At 38.7% G+C, this 14195-nt stretch overlaps 1 protein-coding gene across 1 annotated transcript; it reads left to right on the forward strand.

The window, feature by feature from the left end:
- Positions 1–3743: 3743 nt before the first annotated feature.
- Positions 3744–9203, forward strand: LOC119795009 (major histocompatibility complex class I-related gene protein-like). The gene is made up of 6 exons (XM_038302807.1): positions 3744–4005; positions 4267–4542; positions 7399–7719; positions 8741–8821; positions 8943–8963; positions 9064–9203. The coding sequence occupies exons 1-6, from the start codon at positions 3765–3767 to the stop codon at positions 9108–9110; spliced, it is 987 nt and encodes a 328-aa protein (XP_038158735.1). The 5' UTR covers positions 3744–3764; the 3' UTR covers positions 9111–9203.
- The last annotated feature ends 4992 nt before the right edge of the window (positions 9204–14195 follow it).

Raw genomic sequence — 14195 nt, forward strand, 5'->3', positions numbered from 1 at the left:
TGCTGAAATCGTTAACTGTCATAGACTATGTATAAGTGGTTCCTGATCAAAACTTTACAAAGAAACAAATGCGACAAACAGGACTCTCCTTCATTGGAAGGAATAACAGACTAAAGATTCTTAAATGCTTTTTCCCCCTGCGACAGGTTTCAGTTAAATCATCCTTGGATACTTTCTTTCATTGAGGGTGACTCTTCTTTTTTACAGGCCACCTACAAGAGATACCTAATTTAACATCAAATCTTATGCAACAGTAGAAAGCTTAATTTGATTTTATTACATTAGTTTATATGAAAGCTGACTGACCTGCTCTGCAACAATCTGAAAGTTTATTGAAATCAACCAGGTCTAATAAAGTTATGCACAGTAGAGGACATACTGGGGATTAAATTACATTTCATCAGATTTTGGGTGCAGAACCTAAACATTTAAGACAGCATTTCACTTATCTACCAAACAAATAATCAAAATGTATAAATAGAAACATTTTCAGACAGATGTTAAAAATGGCTAAGATTAGATAGGTATTTGAGCTATAATAAGAAGGTCCAACAAGTTTAGGTTTGAATATAAAAAAGGGGGATTGGGATCAGAGTCCAGAGGTTAAGTGGGCAGGAAGCAGAAAAGGACACAGAGCCGAGGATTTAAAATAAATATATTAGTGCTGTCAAAATTATCGCGTTATTATCGCGTTAACGCGAGACCATTTTAACGGCGATAATTTTTTTAACGTGAGATTAACGCTATGTGGTTTTATGGTACAATTTTCCAAGTACATCCCGCTGCAGCCTGCGGGAAGGCGGGGCTATTTTCCCCCAGTCTATGCATTTCTCATAGGCTTCGAGAGCGGAGCTCCTCAAGGAAAAAAGACGCTCATACACTGGGTAGCGCTAGTGCCTTTCCTTTAAGCCCCACCACCAACAAACAAGTTGAGTGTCTGGTAACTAGTAGCAACCTGAAATACGCTGAGTAAACAGATTACTGAGGTGAAATGGAATCTGCTACGGCACTCTTGCCGTCTGTGTACGCAACAGGTCGGTATCGTGTGTGTGTGTGTGTGTGTGTGGGTGTGTGTGTGTGTTCTCATTTTTGTTAAGAGGCTGAAAAGTAACTTTCTAGAGTATAGACTACCTCTATCTAGTGATGTCGGTCTATTGATTTTGATGTATTGATTGAAAATTGTTCATTATTACCTTGGTTAATTAACATCTAATGTTAACTCTACTAAATTTTATAGCAGTAGGGTAAAATGCTTGTCTTTGTTCAAAAGACTGTATTAACTGTAAAGACTGTCTTTTACATCAGCCTGTTTTCAGGGCCTTTTGTTTTGCCTACGTATTTGTTATTTTTGGCATAAATCAGTATCTGTGACCTGTTTTCATTTAAAAAAAAGAACATTGGCACAAACCTAGCCTGTATGTATTTTTTTGTATTTCATCGAGAGTATTTAAATGATTTTCAATCAGGAAAAAAATGTGCGATTAAAATGCGATTAATCGCGAGTTAACTCAGGCATTGATGCGATTAATCGCGATTAAAAAATTTAATCGATTGACAGCACTAAAATATATATAAAATATAATGTTATGGATGATGTGACACACATACAGTAGTTGAGAAGAGAGAAGTGTGAAGTCTTTCTCATTCTTTACATTTCCTACATTAATCCTAACAGTTGTTGCTTTTGAATGAACTTTATGCATCTTTTAAAAGGTTTTACTAGTAACAGAGGCTATAAAGTTTTTTATATAGTTTCATGTTGGATTGTTACCACGAGTCCCATGTTAAAATGATTAAAACTGTTCTTCATATTCATTGATTTATAAATATAAATGAATATAAAGATAAATCAGAATATATATATATATATATATATATATATATATATATATATATATATATATATATATATATTTAAATCAGAAAATGTATTGGGATAACCCCATAAAGGTTTCCTTCTGAGAAAGGAGATGTCGAGAAGCGAGAAGTAAGTGAGATTCTTGCCAGCAGCAAAGGTCTTCAATTGGATTGTTTGTTAATATAGCCAAACATTTCTTTGTACCCAAGAATGGAATTTCTTTTAAAGGTATAAACTTCATGTCATGTTTTTCTATTTGGACCCATCTAACCTCACTGTTCTCTGCATGCAGCCAGATCCATATTGATCAGTACTGAAAGGCAAGATAACAGTTCCTAAAGTTAGGTGGGTTAAGTCCTCTCCTTGAATAAGGAGCTTGTAGAATGATTAGTTTAACCCTAGCATTTTTCATTTGCCGTGAAAATGTTGTTATACTTTAAGTTTTTTCAAGAAACTCTTGGGAACATTTACAAAAAGACATTTAAAAAGGTAGATATATTTAGGCAAAAATATTCATATTAATTGCTAACCTCTGCCTATAAGAGACATTGGGAGATCCATCCATCTTTGAAAGTTAAGTTTGGTTGGTTCCAATAATTTTAGGTAGTTTTGTTTAAATATTTGCTGATGCGATTTTAGCAATATGTATACCCACATTTTTTAAACCTGTATTGCACCATTTCAGTGGATCAGTAAGAGCTCTAATAATGCTGTCCCATATATGTGGCTCAGAGATGGGAAGTAACGAAGTACAAATACTTCGTTACTGTACTCAAGTAGATTTTTCTGATATTTTTACTTTACTTTACTACTTATTTTTATGGCGACTTTTTACTTCTACTCCTTACATTTTTACACAAATATCTGTACTTTCTACTCCTTACATTTTAAAAAAATTGGCTCGTTACTTTAGTTTTGAATCATTTCCATGGAGTTACCGTTATTATTTTTCACGTCATCAATACCAAATTCAATCTAATTGGATGGGAATCTACGTTGCATTTGACGCACCACTACAAGATGAATCGACAGATTCGGCGGTATTCATTCGCGGCAAATCATTGCAGCTTGGTGGCGGTGGCGTTAGCATAGTAGCATGGACGACGAGATGATTGAAAATGAACACAACGGAGATCTAGTCCTATTGCCAGACATCCATTTAAAATGTAGGCAACGGCATGAAAAAAGTGGTTCCTACTTTTACTTTTATACTTTAAGTAAATTTACAAGCCTCTACTTTGTTACTTTTACTTGAGTAAAGAAGTTTAATCAGTACTTCCACTTTTACCAGAGTATTTTTTAACACAAGTATCTGTACTTTTACTCAAGTACGGAAAGTGAGTACTTTTGCCATCTCTGATGTGGCTTTTCTGTTAATTGTTTTCAAGTTCTTGTTGACAAGTTAATTAACTGCACATTTCCTGATGTCAGCAGAGTTGTGGATGGATAGGTAACCATGAGAATTCAATTTTCAATTCAATTCAATTCAGTTTATTTATATAGCGCCAAATTCACAACACATGCCATCTCAAGGCACTTTACAGTTCAACCAGATCATACAGTCAACAGGAAAGGGTTCAGCTCCCACCCTGGTGGTAGCAACAGTATGTAAAAACACAGGAGCAAACAGGGACCTGACCAAACCTACTGCGATGAATTTGTTAAAGTCCAAGGTCCAAGCGAATTTTGTGATGGCCGGAAATCAAATAAACATCCCTCTAAGGAAAATTACGCTGAAGGCAATATTTTAATCATATGCATCTTGCTTTTCCAGGTTATTCAGTATCTATGGAAGTCAATAAAGATCAAACCATCTGTTTATCTAAAGCTTACAGACAGCTCTTCTTTTAATTTGTAGTTCCTGATTTTTTTCCTTACAGAAAAACATTCCCTGACAGTTTATCTCATGCTCTCCTCTGGAATTCCAAATATCCCAGAATATGTTTTGTATGGATCCATTGATGAAGTTGTGGTGGTTTATTATAATGCCAAATTGGAAATGATAGAACCCAGACAAGACTGGGTAAGAGAGATAAAGGAGAAGAATGCAGAACATTGGGACGGATCTTCCCAGCAGTTGGTACAATATCTGCCTGTATTCAAGAAAGAAGCTACCAGTTTAAAGCAGCATCCAAACCAAACTGAAGGTATGTCCAATATATATCTCACAGAAGACAATAGAAAAAATACAAAAAAGGGTCACTTTAAGTAAAGTTAATAAAAGTAAAGTTTATTTGTGAATATAAATGCAAAAAATCTGAACAGTTACCGAAAAGTTTTTGCAAGCTTTCTGTGTGCATCCAAATCTAGGTTCAGATGATAATTTATAGAAAGAAAAAAAAATTCCAATTTAAAGATTTATTTATATTTGTTTCTTTTTGTACCTTTTATCCTTTTGTTATCAACAGGTGACATTGTCCAGCAGATCATGGGTTGTAAATGGGACGACCAGACACACAAAGTTGAAGGATACCAGACTTACAGTTTAAATGGAGAAGCCTTCATAAGGCTTGATATCGAAACAGGCAGATGGGTTGCTTTATGTCCACAGGCTGAATTTGCTGAGAAGGAGTGGAATAAAAACCCAGACCATGGTCAAACAATTAAGACTGTATTTACAACAGTTTGCATTGACTGGCTGAAGATATACGATAATTATGGGAAGAAATTTCTGCATAGAAAAGGTAACAAACAATCAGGCTTCTTTCATGAACACCTGTAGTGACACACTTGCTTTAATGAACATTTCTTTAATATTAACTTTAATTTCTATAATGCCTACACTGTCTTTATCTGTTAGCAATTTGTCTATACTGGTTGTGAATAAATGTATTTTACACTTTTCAGTCCAAATATTATCACTGTTGGGCATTTTCACCAAAACTCTCATGTAGTTTACAAACAGCATTTAGAAAAATTATATAATGTCACAGTCAGGTGGGGGCTTTTGAGGACCCAAATGCAGAGATCAGGAGGCAGAGGGGAGTCTTGCAGATTTAATAAGGTGACTGACGCAGAAATCCAAAGTAAAAAATAAAAAGAACCAATAAAAAAAAGAAAAAAAAGAAAAAAAAAACATCAGGGGAAAACTCAGGCGTGGAGCCAGAGATGAGGAAGCAGCAAAACAACCACAAGGAACCAGCACTGAGTGACTGCAGAGGTGGTGTACAGGTGCTGGTCATAAAATTAGAATATCATGAAAAAGTAGATTGATTTCAGTAATTCCATTTAAAAAGTGAAACTTGTATATTATATTCATACATTACATACAAACTCATATATTTCAGATGTTTATTTTGTTTAATTTTGATGATTACAAATGACAACAAATGAAAATCTCAAATTCATCATATCAGAAAATTAGAATATTGTGAAAAGGTTCAAAATTGATGGCCCCTGGTGCCACACTCTAATCAGCTAATTAACTCAAACCACCTGCAAAAGCCTTTAAATGGTCTTTCAGTCTAGTTCTATAGGCTACACAATCATGGGGAAGACTGCTGACTTGACAGTTGTCCAAAAGACGACCATCGACACCTTGCACAAGACACAAAAGGTCATCGCTAAAGAGGCTGGCTGTTCACAGAGCTCAGTGTCCAAGCACATTAATAGAGAGGCGAAGGGAAGGAAAAGATGTGGTCGAAAAAAGTGTACAAGCAAGAGAGATAACCGCACCCTGGAGAGGATTGTGAAACAAAACCCATTCAAAAATGTGGGGGAGATTCACAAAGAGTGGACTGCAGCTGGAGTGAGTGCTTCAAGAACCACCACACACAGACGTATGAAAGACATGGGTTTCTGCTGTCGCATTCCTTGTGTCAAGCCACTCTTGAACCACAGACAGCGTCAGAAGTGTCTTGCCTGGGCTAAAGAGAAACAGGACTGGACTGCTGGTGAGTGGTCCAAAGTCATGTTCTCTGATGAAAGTAAATTTTGCATTTCCTTTGGAAATCAAGGTCCCAGAGTCTGGAGGAAAAGAAGAGAGGCACTTCATCCACGTTGCTTGAAGTCCAGTGTAAAGTTTCCACAGTCAGTGATGGTTTGGGGTGCCATGTCATCTGCTGGTGTTGGTCCATTGTGTTTTCTGAGGTCCAGGGTCAACGCAGCCACATACCAGGAAGTTTTAGAGCACTTCATGCTTCCTGCGGCTGACCAACTTTTTGGAGATGCAGATTTCATTTTCCAACAGGACTTGGCACCTGCACACAGTGCCAAAGCTACCAGTACCTGGTTGAAGGACCATGGTATCCCTGTTCTTAATTGGCCAGCAAACTCTCCTGACCTTAACCCCATAGAAAATCTATGGGGTATTGTGAAGAAGAAGATGCAATACACCAGACCCAACAATTCAGAAGAGCTAAAAGCCACTATTAGAGCAACCTGGGCTATCATAACACCTGAGCAGTGCCACAGACTGATCGACTCCATGCCACGCCGCATTGCTGCAGTAATACAGGCCAAAGGAGGCCCAACTAAATACTGAGTGCTGTACATGCTCATACTTTTCATGTTCATACTTTTCAGTTGGTCAACATTTCTATAAATCCTTTGTTTTTATTGGTCTTCAGTAATATTCTAATTTTCTGATATGATGAATTTGAGATTTTCATTTGTTGTCATTTGTAATCATCAAAATTAAACAAAATAAACATCTGAAATATATGAGTTTGTATGTAATGTATGAATATAATATACAAGTTTCACTTTTTAAATGGAATTACTGAAATCAATCTACTTTTTCATGATATTCTAATTTTATGACCAGCACCTGTATATAAGGGGAACTGAAAAAAGGATGGGCTAATGAGCTAAATACGGAGCAGGTGTGAGTGGAACTAACTAGAAGGAAGCCAAGGGGAAAATAAACAAGCACAAGGGGGCAGCAGAGAGTAACTAAAAACTGCTTGAATATAATGGAAAATAAACCAAAGATCAACAAAACTAATAACTGAGAACTAAAACTCAGAGGCCCGAAAGGGGAGAACCATAACATATAAGCCTACTGAGTAAAACTATAGTTAACTATACTATAGTTATATTACAAAAATTAGCTATTCTATTAACAAACCAGGTCACTGTTAAAACGTACCTATCCATGTTTTTAAAATAAAATATTATACTATGAAAGCGGTGAATATTTCTGTTATTGAAGGTAAATTATAGAAATATGCATTTATTGATCTTAGAATGTGTAACTGGTTTTCCATAAAATAATACTTTTTTTTTTTTTTTGTGGGGGGGGTATCTAAGTTATCATATGTTTTTGCTTTTTCATATCATGTTATTTTCTTTCTTAATTTGCAAGAACAATGATGTGTAATCTAATTTGATGAGTAGAACATGTATAAGTGTAAGCATTCTGCTTGTGCCCGTACTTTTTCAGTTATTATCCTCATAGAATCTTTTGACTTGTCTGTAGTGCTGACAAATTATTTGACAACTGACTAGAATTAATAATAATTATTATTATCATTATAAATGAGATGTTAATATAAATCCAACCTATGTATAAACTTTACTTACCGTATTCCTCTACTTAGTTCTCCCCTCAGTGTCTTTGCTGCAAAAGACTCCTTCATCTCCAGTCAGCTGTCACGCTACAGGTTTCTATCCTGACAAAGCAGTTATTTTCTGGAGAAAAGATGAAGACGAGCTTTACGAAGAAGAGGTGGATCTGGGAGAAATCCTTCCAAACTGTGATGGGACTTTCCAGATCAGTGCTACCCTGAAAAATTCAGCAATCTTACCTGAAGACTGGGATAGATATGACTGTGTGTTTCAGCTATTCAGTGAAGAAAATGAAATCATCACAAAACTGGATAAAATGGTGATCAGAACCAATATTGGAAAAAGCACAAAAGGTTAATAACTGTTTATTAACATAATTCTTGTTTCTTGTTTGCCAATGTGCTGTTTAGCTATGGTTTTAATGTCAGGAGCTATTTATTCTCCATGCATAACATCCCTGCACAAATTCATAAGAAAAAAGGATAAAATATCTTTTAAATTCTTTTCAGATTTTAGAAAGATCTTCATCATTGCAACAGAAACCTTCAAAACTGCCTGAAATGTCATTCAGCTCAAGCTGGTTTTTAAATGATGACCTTTAATCTTATGTTATTGCTAAAAAAATAATTAAATAATGTTTTCATTCCATGGTTTACTTATTATTAACATTTTTAATCTAGAACGTTTGTACTGTAAGTATTCAGCAAACATTTTTTTACCTTACAATGTTCAAAGTTATTCCCAGATATAACATAATTGAGATGCTGAAAAACATTTTTCTTTTACACTTTTGGGGGCTGAGTGGGGTTCGTCCAAGAAGAATATAATTGTACATTTGTTTAAAGAAGAAAACTGAAAAACTGTGGGGAATTTTGGCCTAGTGGTTAGAGCAGTGCTCTTGTGCTCTAAGAAAGTTGCTAGTACCCGGTTAGAATCCCACTGCCTCCACTCTGGGTTCCTGAGCAAAACCCTTAACCCCACACTGCTCCCCAGGCGCCACACAATGGAAGCCCACTCCTCCACAAGGGGATCGGTTATATGCAGAGGTATATTTCTCCAATGAGAGATACATAAAAGTCAATTATTAAACCTTCAAATTTACAAAAAGCTTTGACTTTATTATGACTGTTTTTAAATTTGGAAGAATGTTAAACTTGAATTCTTCCAGATAAAATCTCAGCTGTTCTTGCGAATAGATTAGAACAGATTTAAAATAATTCTTATACTATTTACAATATAGAGTTGAAAGCTCCAATGAGCTCTAGTTGTTAAAACATTTATTTTTTTTTTTTTCAAAATTCACCAAGTTTCCTGCTGTGTCTTATCATATCAGATATTTACTTGCATCTGTTCCTTTTCCTGATTTTTGTGTAGATCCACCAATCCTGATTGTTTTGGTTGCTGCTGCTGCTGTGATTCTCATTGTGGGATTTATTATTTACAGAAAAAGGAAAGGTAAGAAACTGAAAGGAGCTGAGATCAAGTCCTTTTTTCACACTAAAAACTGAGTTGATAGTGTTTTTTTTTTTTTATCAGTGCTGAGTTATACAAACAACCTTTTTTTCTTTTGTTTCAGAAAAACACACTGAACAATCTTGTGAGTATAATTGATCTTTTCTTTGTATTGTTTTTTATCCCTTGTTTGGGGAGCATATGCTGTGGATGTTTTAAAGAAAATAATGTTTTCTCTTTCACAGCTCCTGACAGCGTGCATGAGCTCTCAGAACGGCTAAGTCCAGCCTAAGTCAAGTAACTCACCAAATACAGCAACAACTAAGGCATCCAGTGTTAGCAGTTGTAGCTAAAGAAGAAGAGGAAATAGAATAAATGTCATAACAAGCTAATCTTTTTTGTGTACCATGCATATGAGCATCATAGATATTGCAAATAAAATGTTTTGTGTCATCAAGTGGCAAGATACAGATTGGGGAACCCAGGTGGGATTCCATTCCCAGACTCCCAGGTGAATGTTATAACCATAGATAGCCAACTACAAAACCAACTACAAAATAGGCCAATATAGCCTTCACCTAGGAGTGGGCATTGTTTGAATTTTGACAATTCAAATACTTATTAAGCTTATTTGTTTCAATTCCAGTTCCTATCCCTCTAATTTATTATTTACATTTTTCAAATGAGAAAACTAACTTTTTTTGCATCAAGAAGCTTGTCATATAGCCCCAAACCAGCCTTAGTCTGGTAGGGCCAAAGTTATCCATTATAAATCAATGTTATCTTAAGGGTAAGACCATGCTAGGTGTTTCATTAGATCAAAGATCTTTGTAACCGATGGGGATAATTACTTTATCCATATAGAGACATAATGAGCCGGTCACAGAAGTATTTAGCTCTCAATATCAATGACCAAAAAATTGTGTTTTAACTTCCAGCGGGCACCAATGACGACTGTCTCTCTTGTTTTTGTCAGTCTGTGTGTTGAGAACAACAGCAACCCCTAAGCCTTTATCTTCGACCTGCTCCCCCCTGCAGTGAGAGAGGACAAAAAGCGATATTCTTTGACAGCAAAGTTTGCCCAAATGAAGAGTCACTTTAGTCATCTGAGGTGTAGTAACATTGTTTTGTAACGTAGTAGAATTACCCAAATGAGAAGAGTAATTACTGAGATTATGCCGCTACTGTAAAAATAAGGCCGTTACTAATGCTGTTATAATGTAAAGCCGTTACTCCCAACAGTGACTGTACAGAGAAGTCAAATCTAGCATATATAGGTTATATGATTTTATCAATACATATTTTCACTATTTTCTTACAGATTATATCAGGCAATAATCAGGGAAACCTGAGCACATTAATGAAGATAAAGAACGAAGGGATTGAATGAGCAGCATTAAGGCTTCACTCTGAGTTTCCCCATTATTAAGGATGACCAAATAGCTGGAATATATCAAACAAAAATATTAGACTAAACACAGCACTCAATGTCTGACCTGCTCTGACCATATTTCCCTAATGATCTATTGCGTCTATAGATCAGTCCCTTTTGATGGTCTGCAGGTCAAAGAGGAGGCTAATAGAAGAGGCCAGGTCACTGACTCCAAACCCGAAAAACTAAGTAAAAATGAATCTTCTTCAAAAATTAAATATTTAAGGAAGGTTTTATAAACAACACAAATTGACTCAAAATACTCAATGAAGCAACTTGAACCCAGATTTGTGGATGTTGTGTGATGCCACATTGCTCTGTTTCCAGTTTATTTCGGTGTTGATCATAATGTATGAATAGCAGTTTGGCTGAAGCATTTTACTTAGTTAAGTTGTGCGTATCCAGCATTTAAATTATTGCTCTGAAACTTTCTCTGTCGATCATCTACAGTAGGACCTTGTCATTCCTTGCATGGGTAGATAGTTTTAAACTGGTAGTTTGATTTGATCATTTTGGAATTGTTTGTGTTGTATTTATTTTTTTTTATTTTTTTTTTTCAGTTGTTTTTTCAAGTCTTTATTAATAAACTCAAATAGTTATTGTATTGTACATTTAATTTGTTGTCTGTTTCCTGTCACTTTTCCATTAAATCTCTCAAAATCCATTTACAAAGTCTATCAATAAAGAAAGGTACTATCACCTTAAAAATATTGTAAAATGAATGTATTTCTTTTATTTCTTTTCTATCTTTTTATCTGCCAATTTTTTTTTTATTTATACATTGTGTTATTTAATTTTATGATTCTATACTGTTTGATGTATGAAGTACCTCTTGGTTTTATATATATATACCGGTATATATATATATATATATATATATATATATATATATATATATATATATATATATATATATATATATATATATATATATATATATATATATATATATATATATATATATATATATATATATATATATATATATATATATACATTTCATTATATATTTTTTCACTTACATCTCCCAGCATACAGTGAGACCAAAGTGAGACTGAAGCCTGTTTCTCCTGTGACTCATGCACGTCTTGAGAGAAACCAGTGAATCAAATCTGAGTTTAGACTCAGTTTAGACATTTTTATCCATTTATTCTAATATAGCAGTTCACATTTCACTGTTAAATAGGACCATGGCTCAGTTGGAAGGACATTCTAAGTCTAAAAGTGAAACAGATGATTCCTTCATCAACTGATTGTGAAATGAAGTACTTGGCAGACTATTTTATTTTTTTTTTTTTTTTTTTTTTTTTTTTTTTTTTTTTTTTTTTTTTACAGTGTCCTGTCTGGCAAGGTGGCAATAAGAATAATTGTCTTGATGCCAAAAGGAGCCCAACAGATTTTACTTTCACAAGTGTAGCGGTATCGCAATTGCCATACCGCTCCACTTGTTTCATGTATATAAATTGCTTTATTATAATTATGCAGGGAGTTTTACAGTTCATATGGACACTGCAATGTAAGTAGAGCAGAAAAACAGAAGAAGAAGAAGGAAAAAGAAAAAGAAAAAAACAGGACAAAAGATGAAAGAAAGAGGAGATAGGAAGGAGACAATGACAAAACATTTTCAGTCTGCTTCAACACCTGTAATGAGATGGAGAAAAAAAAAAAAAAAAAAGAAAAAAGAACAGCACAACCAAAAAACATGGTACGAGATATACAATAAAGCAAACACCTTGAAACTATCACTAAAGTAATATTATTAAGTCTGACATGTACTCTGTGTTACCTGAAGATATGAATGTGTGGTTTCTGTTTGGAAGTGAATCTCTAAGTACCTGAAGCCTAGCACCTGTAGTTGTTTGTGAGGGTGAACTTGTGCATGTAAAGTTTTAACCATAGAAAAAAATGCTCAATAGTGGTTGTGGAGAGCCGGAGAGGCACACCCCCCAGAGCACTGAGTCCAGCGCCGGGAGACCCAAAGCCCCAGGCGCCCAAGGGGACCCAAGAAGCGAAGGCACCAAGGCGGGGCCAGCCCCGGAAATCAGACCCCACCAAGGCAGGAGGAGAGACAGCCACGAGGAAGCCCCCCAGCCACCGCCATGCCGGCGCCCCGGGGAGCCGCGGGGACGAGTCCGCGGGCCCCGCCGGCAGCCGGCCACCCCGAAGTAGGGCCGGGCGCCGAACACCAGCCCCCCCACGGCGCCGACCGAAACGCCCCAGCCCCACAGAGCACCGAAACACGCCCCGCCCCCCCGCACCAAGCCCCGGCGACCGGCCGCAACACCCACCGCGACCGCACCACCCAGGAAAACACTAAGACGGCCCCGCCCCCGGCCGGGGCCCATGCGCATCCGCCGCGAACCGGCCACGAGCGCCGCGGGACCCCCCCCAAAACGCCCCCCCGGCCAAAAGCGCAGCCCCACCCCACCAAGACCGATGCCAACAGCGCGCAACGAAACACACCGCGCACAGAATCAGCCCGAGAGCAGAAAAGCCGCCCGGCGCAAAACCGCAAGAGGAGCAGACCGCAGCCGGCGCAACCACCCCCCCCAGCAGCCCGAGGGGCAGCACAAAGCCAGAGCGGAGCGAACCGCGCCGCCCCCCCCACCAGACGATGCCAAAGCAGCCCAGCCACGTCCGCCACCCCCCCCGCAGCCCGCACCAGGCCCCGACACGCGGCCAGAGCAGCTCCGCCGCCCCGGCCCCCCACCACGCGCCGGTCATAGCCACCCCAGGCCCACACCCGCCCCGCAGCCCCACCCGCCGCAATCAGTGGGAACAGAGCAGCCCCGCCATGCCTCCAGGAGGGAAAACCCACCCGAATACCCAGCCAGCGCAGCCAGCCCGCCCAGACCGGCCCCCCAACACTACCCCCGCCGGAGCCGCCCGGACCCCCACACACCAGCGGCGCGCCGCCAGCAGGACCCCCACCCAGCAGGCCCGCCTGCCCCCCGAGAAAACAGACATGCCAAACCCCCCAAAGAAAAAAAGAGAAAAAAAAAAAAAAAAAAAAAAAAAGGGGCCCCCACAATGCGACAGCGGACACCAGACACCGACCCGCCCGCAACCGCTCCCCCCCACCGAGGAAGAGAAAAAAAAAAAAAAAAAAAAAAAAAAAAAAAAAAAAAAATAACAAATAAATAGGTAAATAAATACATTAATTAATAATTACAATTAAAATAAATAGGCAAGAGGAGAAGTGCGAGCGGAAAAACCGGAGCCCAAAACAGGACCCAAGACCCGCACCCCACCATGCCGCGCAGCTCCCCCCCTCCCCGAACCGATACCACAGAACCGGCACAGGAAAGAAACACCGCCCAGGAACCGGCATCGTAGCGAAGGCACCGGCACCGACCCCGAAAATCCCCGAACAACACCCAGCCCCACCCCGAAGCGGATCCAGTCCCAGGCCCCAGGGATCCGAGGCCCCAAGGGCACCCCACCCCCAGACAGGAGCCCCAGCAAAGCCCCGGCCGGCCGGGGCCAGCGGAGAGGCCGCCAGGAATGAGCCAGCAGTCCCCCGGGCATCCACCCCCAGCTCCACCAGTGCACCGGTGAGCCCCGACGCCAGCCAGCGGAGGGAGAGGGTGCGGTTGAGACCCCAACCTGGGAAAGAAAAAAAAAAAAAAAAAAAAAAAAAAAACACACCATCTCAATCATGCCTTCCCTCCCTAGTGCCCCCACTCGTACCACAGGAAAAAAAAAAAAAAAAAAAAAAAAAAAAAAAAAAAAAATTGAATAAAATAATAATAATAATAAATAAAGAAAATAACAACGCAGACACACATTCACACATAACACTCACATCCAATAATACCAGGACCAAAAACCTGGTGACACCGGTGGTCGGTCCCGGGACTATCGGATGACCCCATAAGTGAACCTTTCCTGCTTCAAGCCCGGCCCCCCACCCCGCACACGGACCGGACCACCCCCCGCAAGAGC

The sequence above is a fragment of the Cyprinodon tularosa genome, unplaced genomic scaffold (genome assembly GCF_016077235.1).
Source record: "Cyprinodon tularosa strain WSP-4 unplaced genomic scaffold, ASM1607723v1 ctg5, whole genome shotgun sequence".
Taxonomy (NCBI): Eukaryota; Metazoa; Chordata; class Actinopteri; order Cyprinodontiformes; family Cyprinodontidae; genus Cyprinodon; species Cyprinodon tularosa.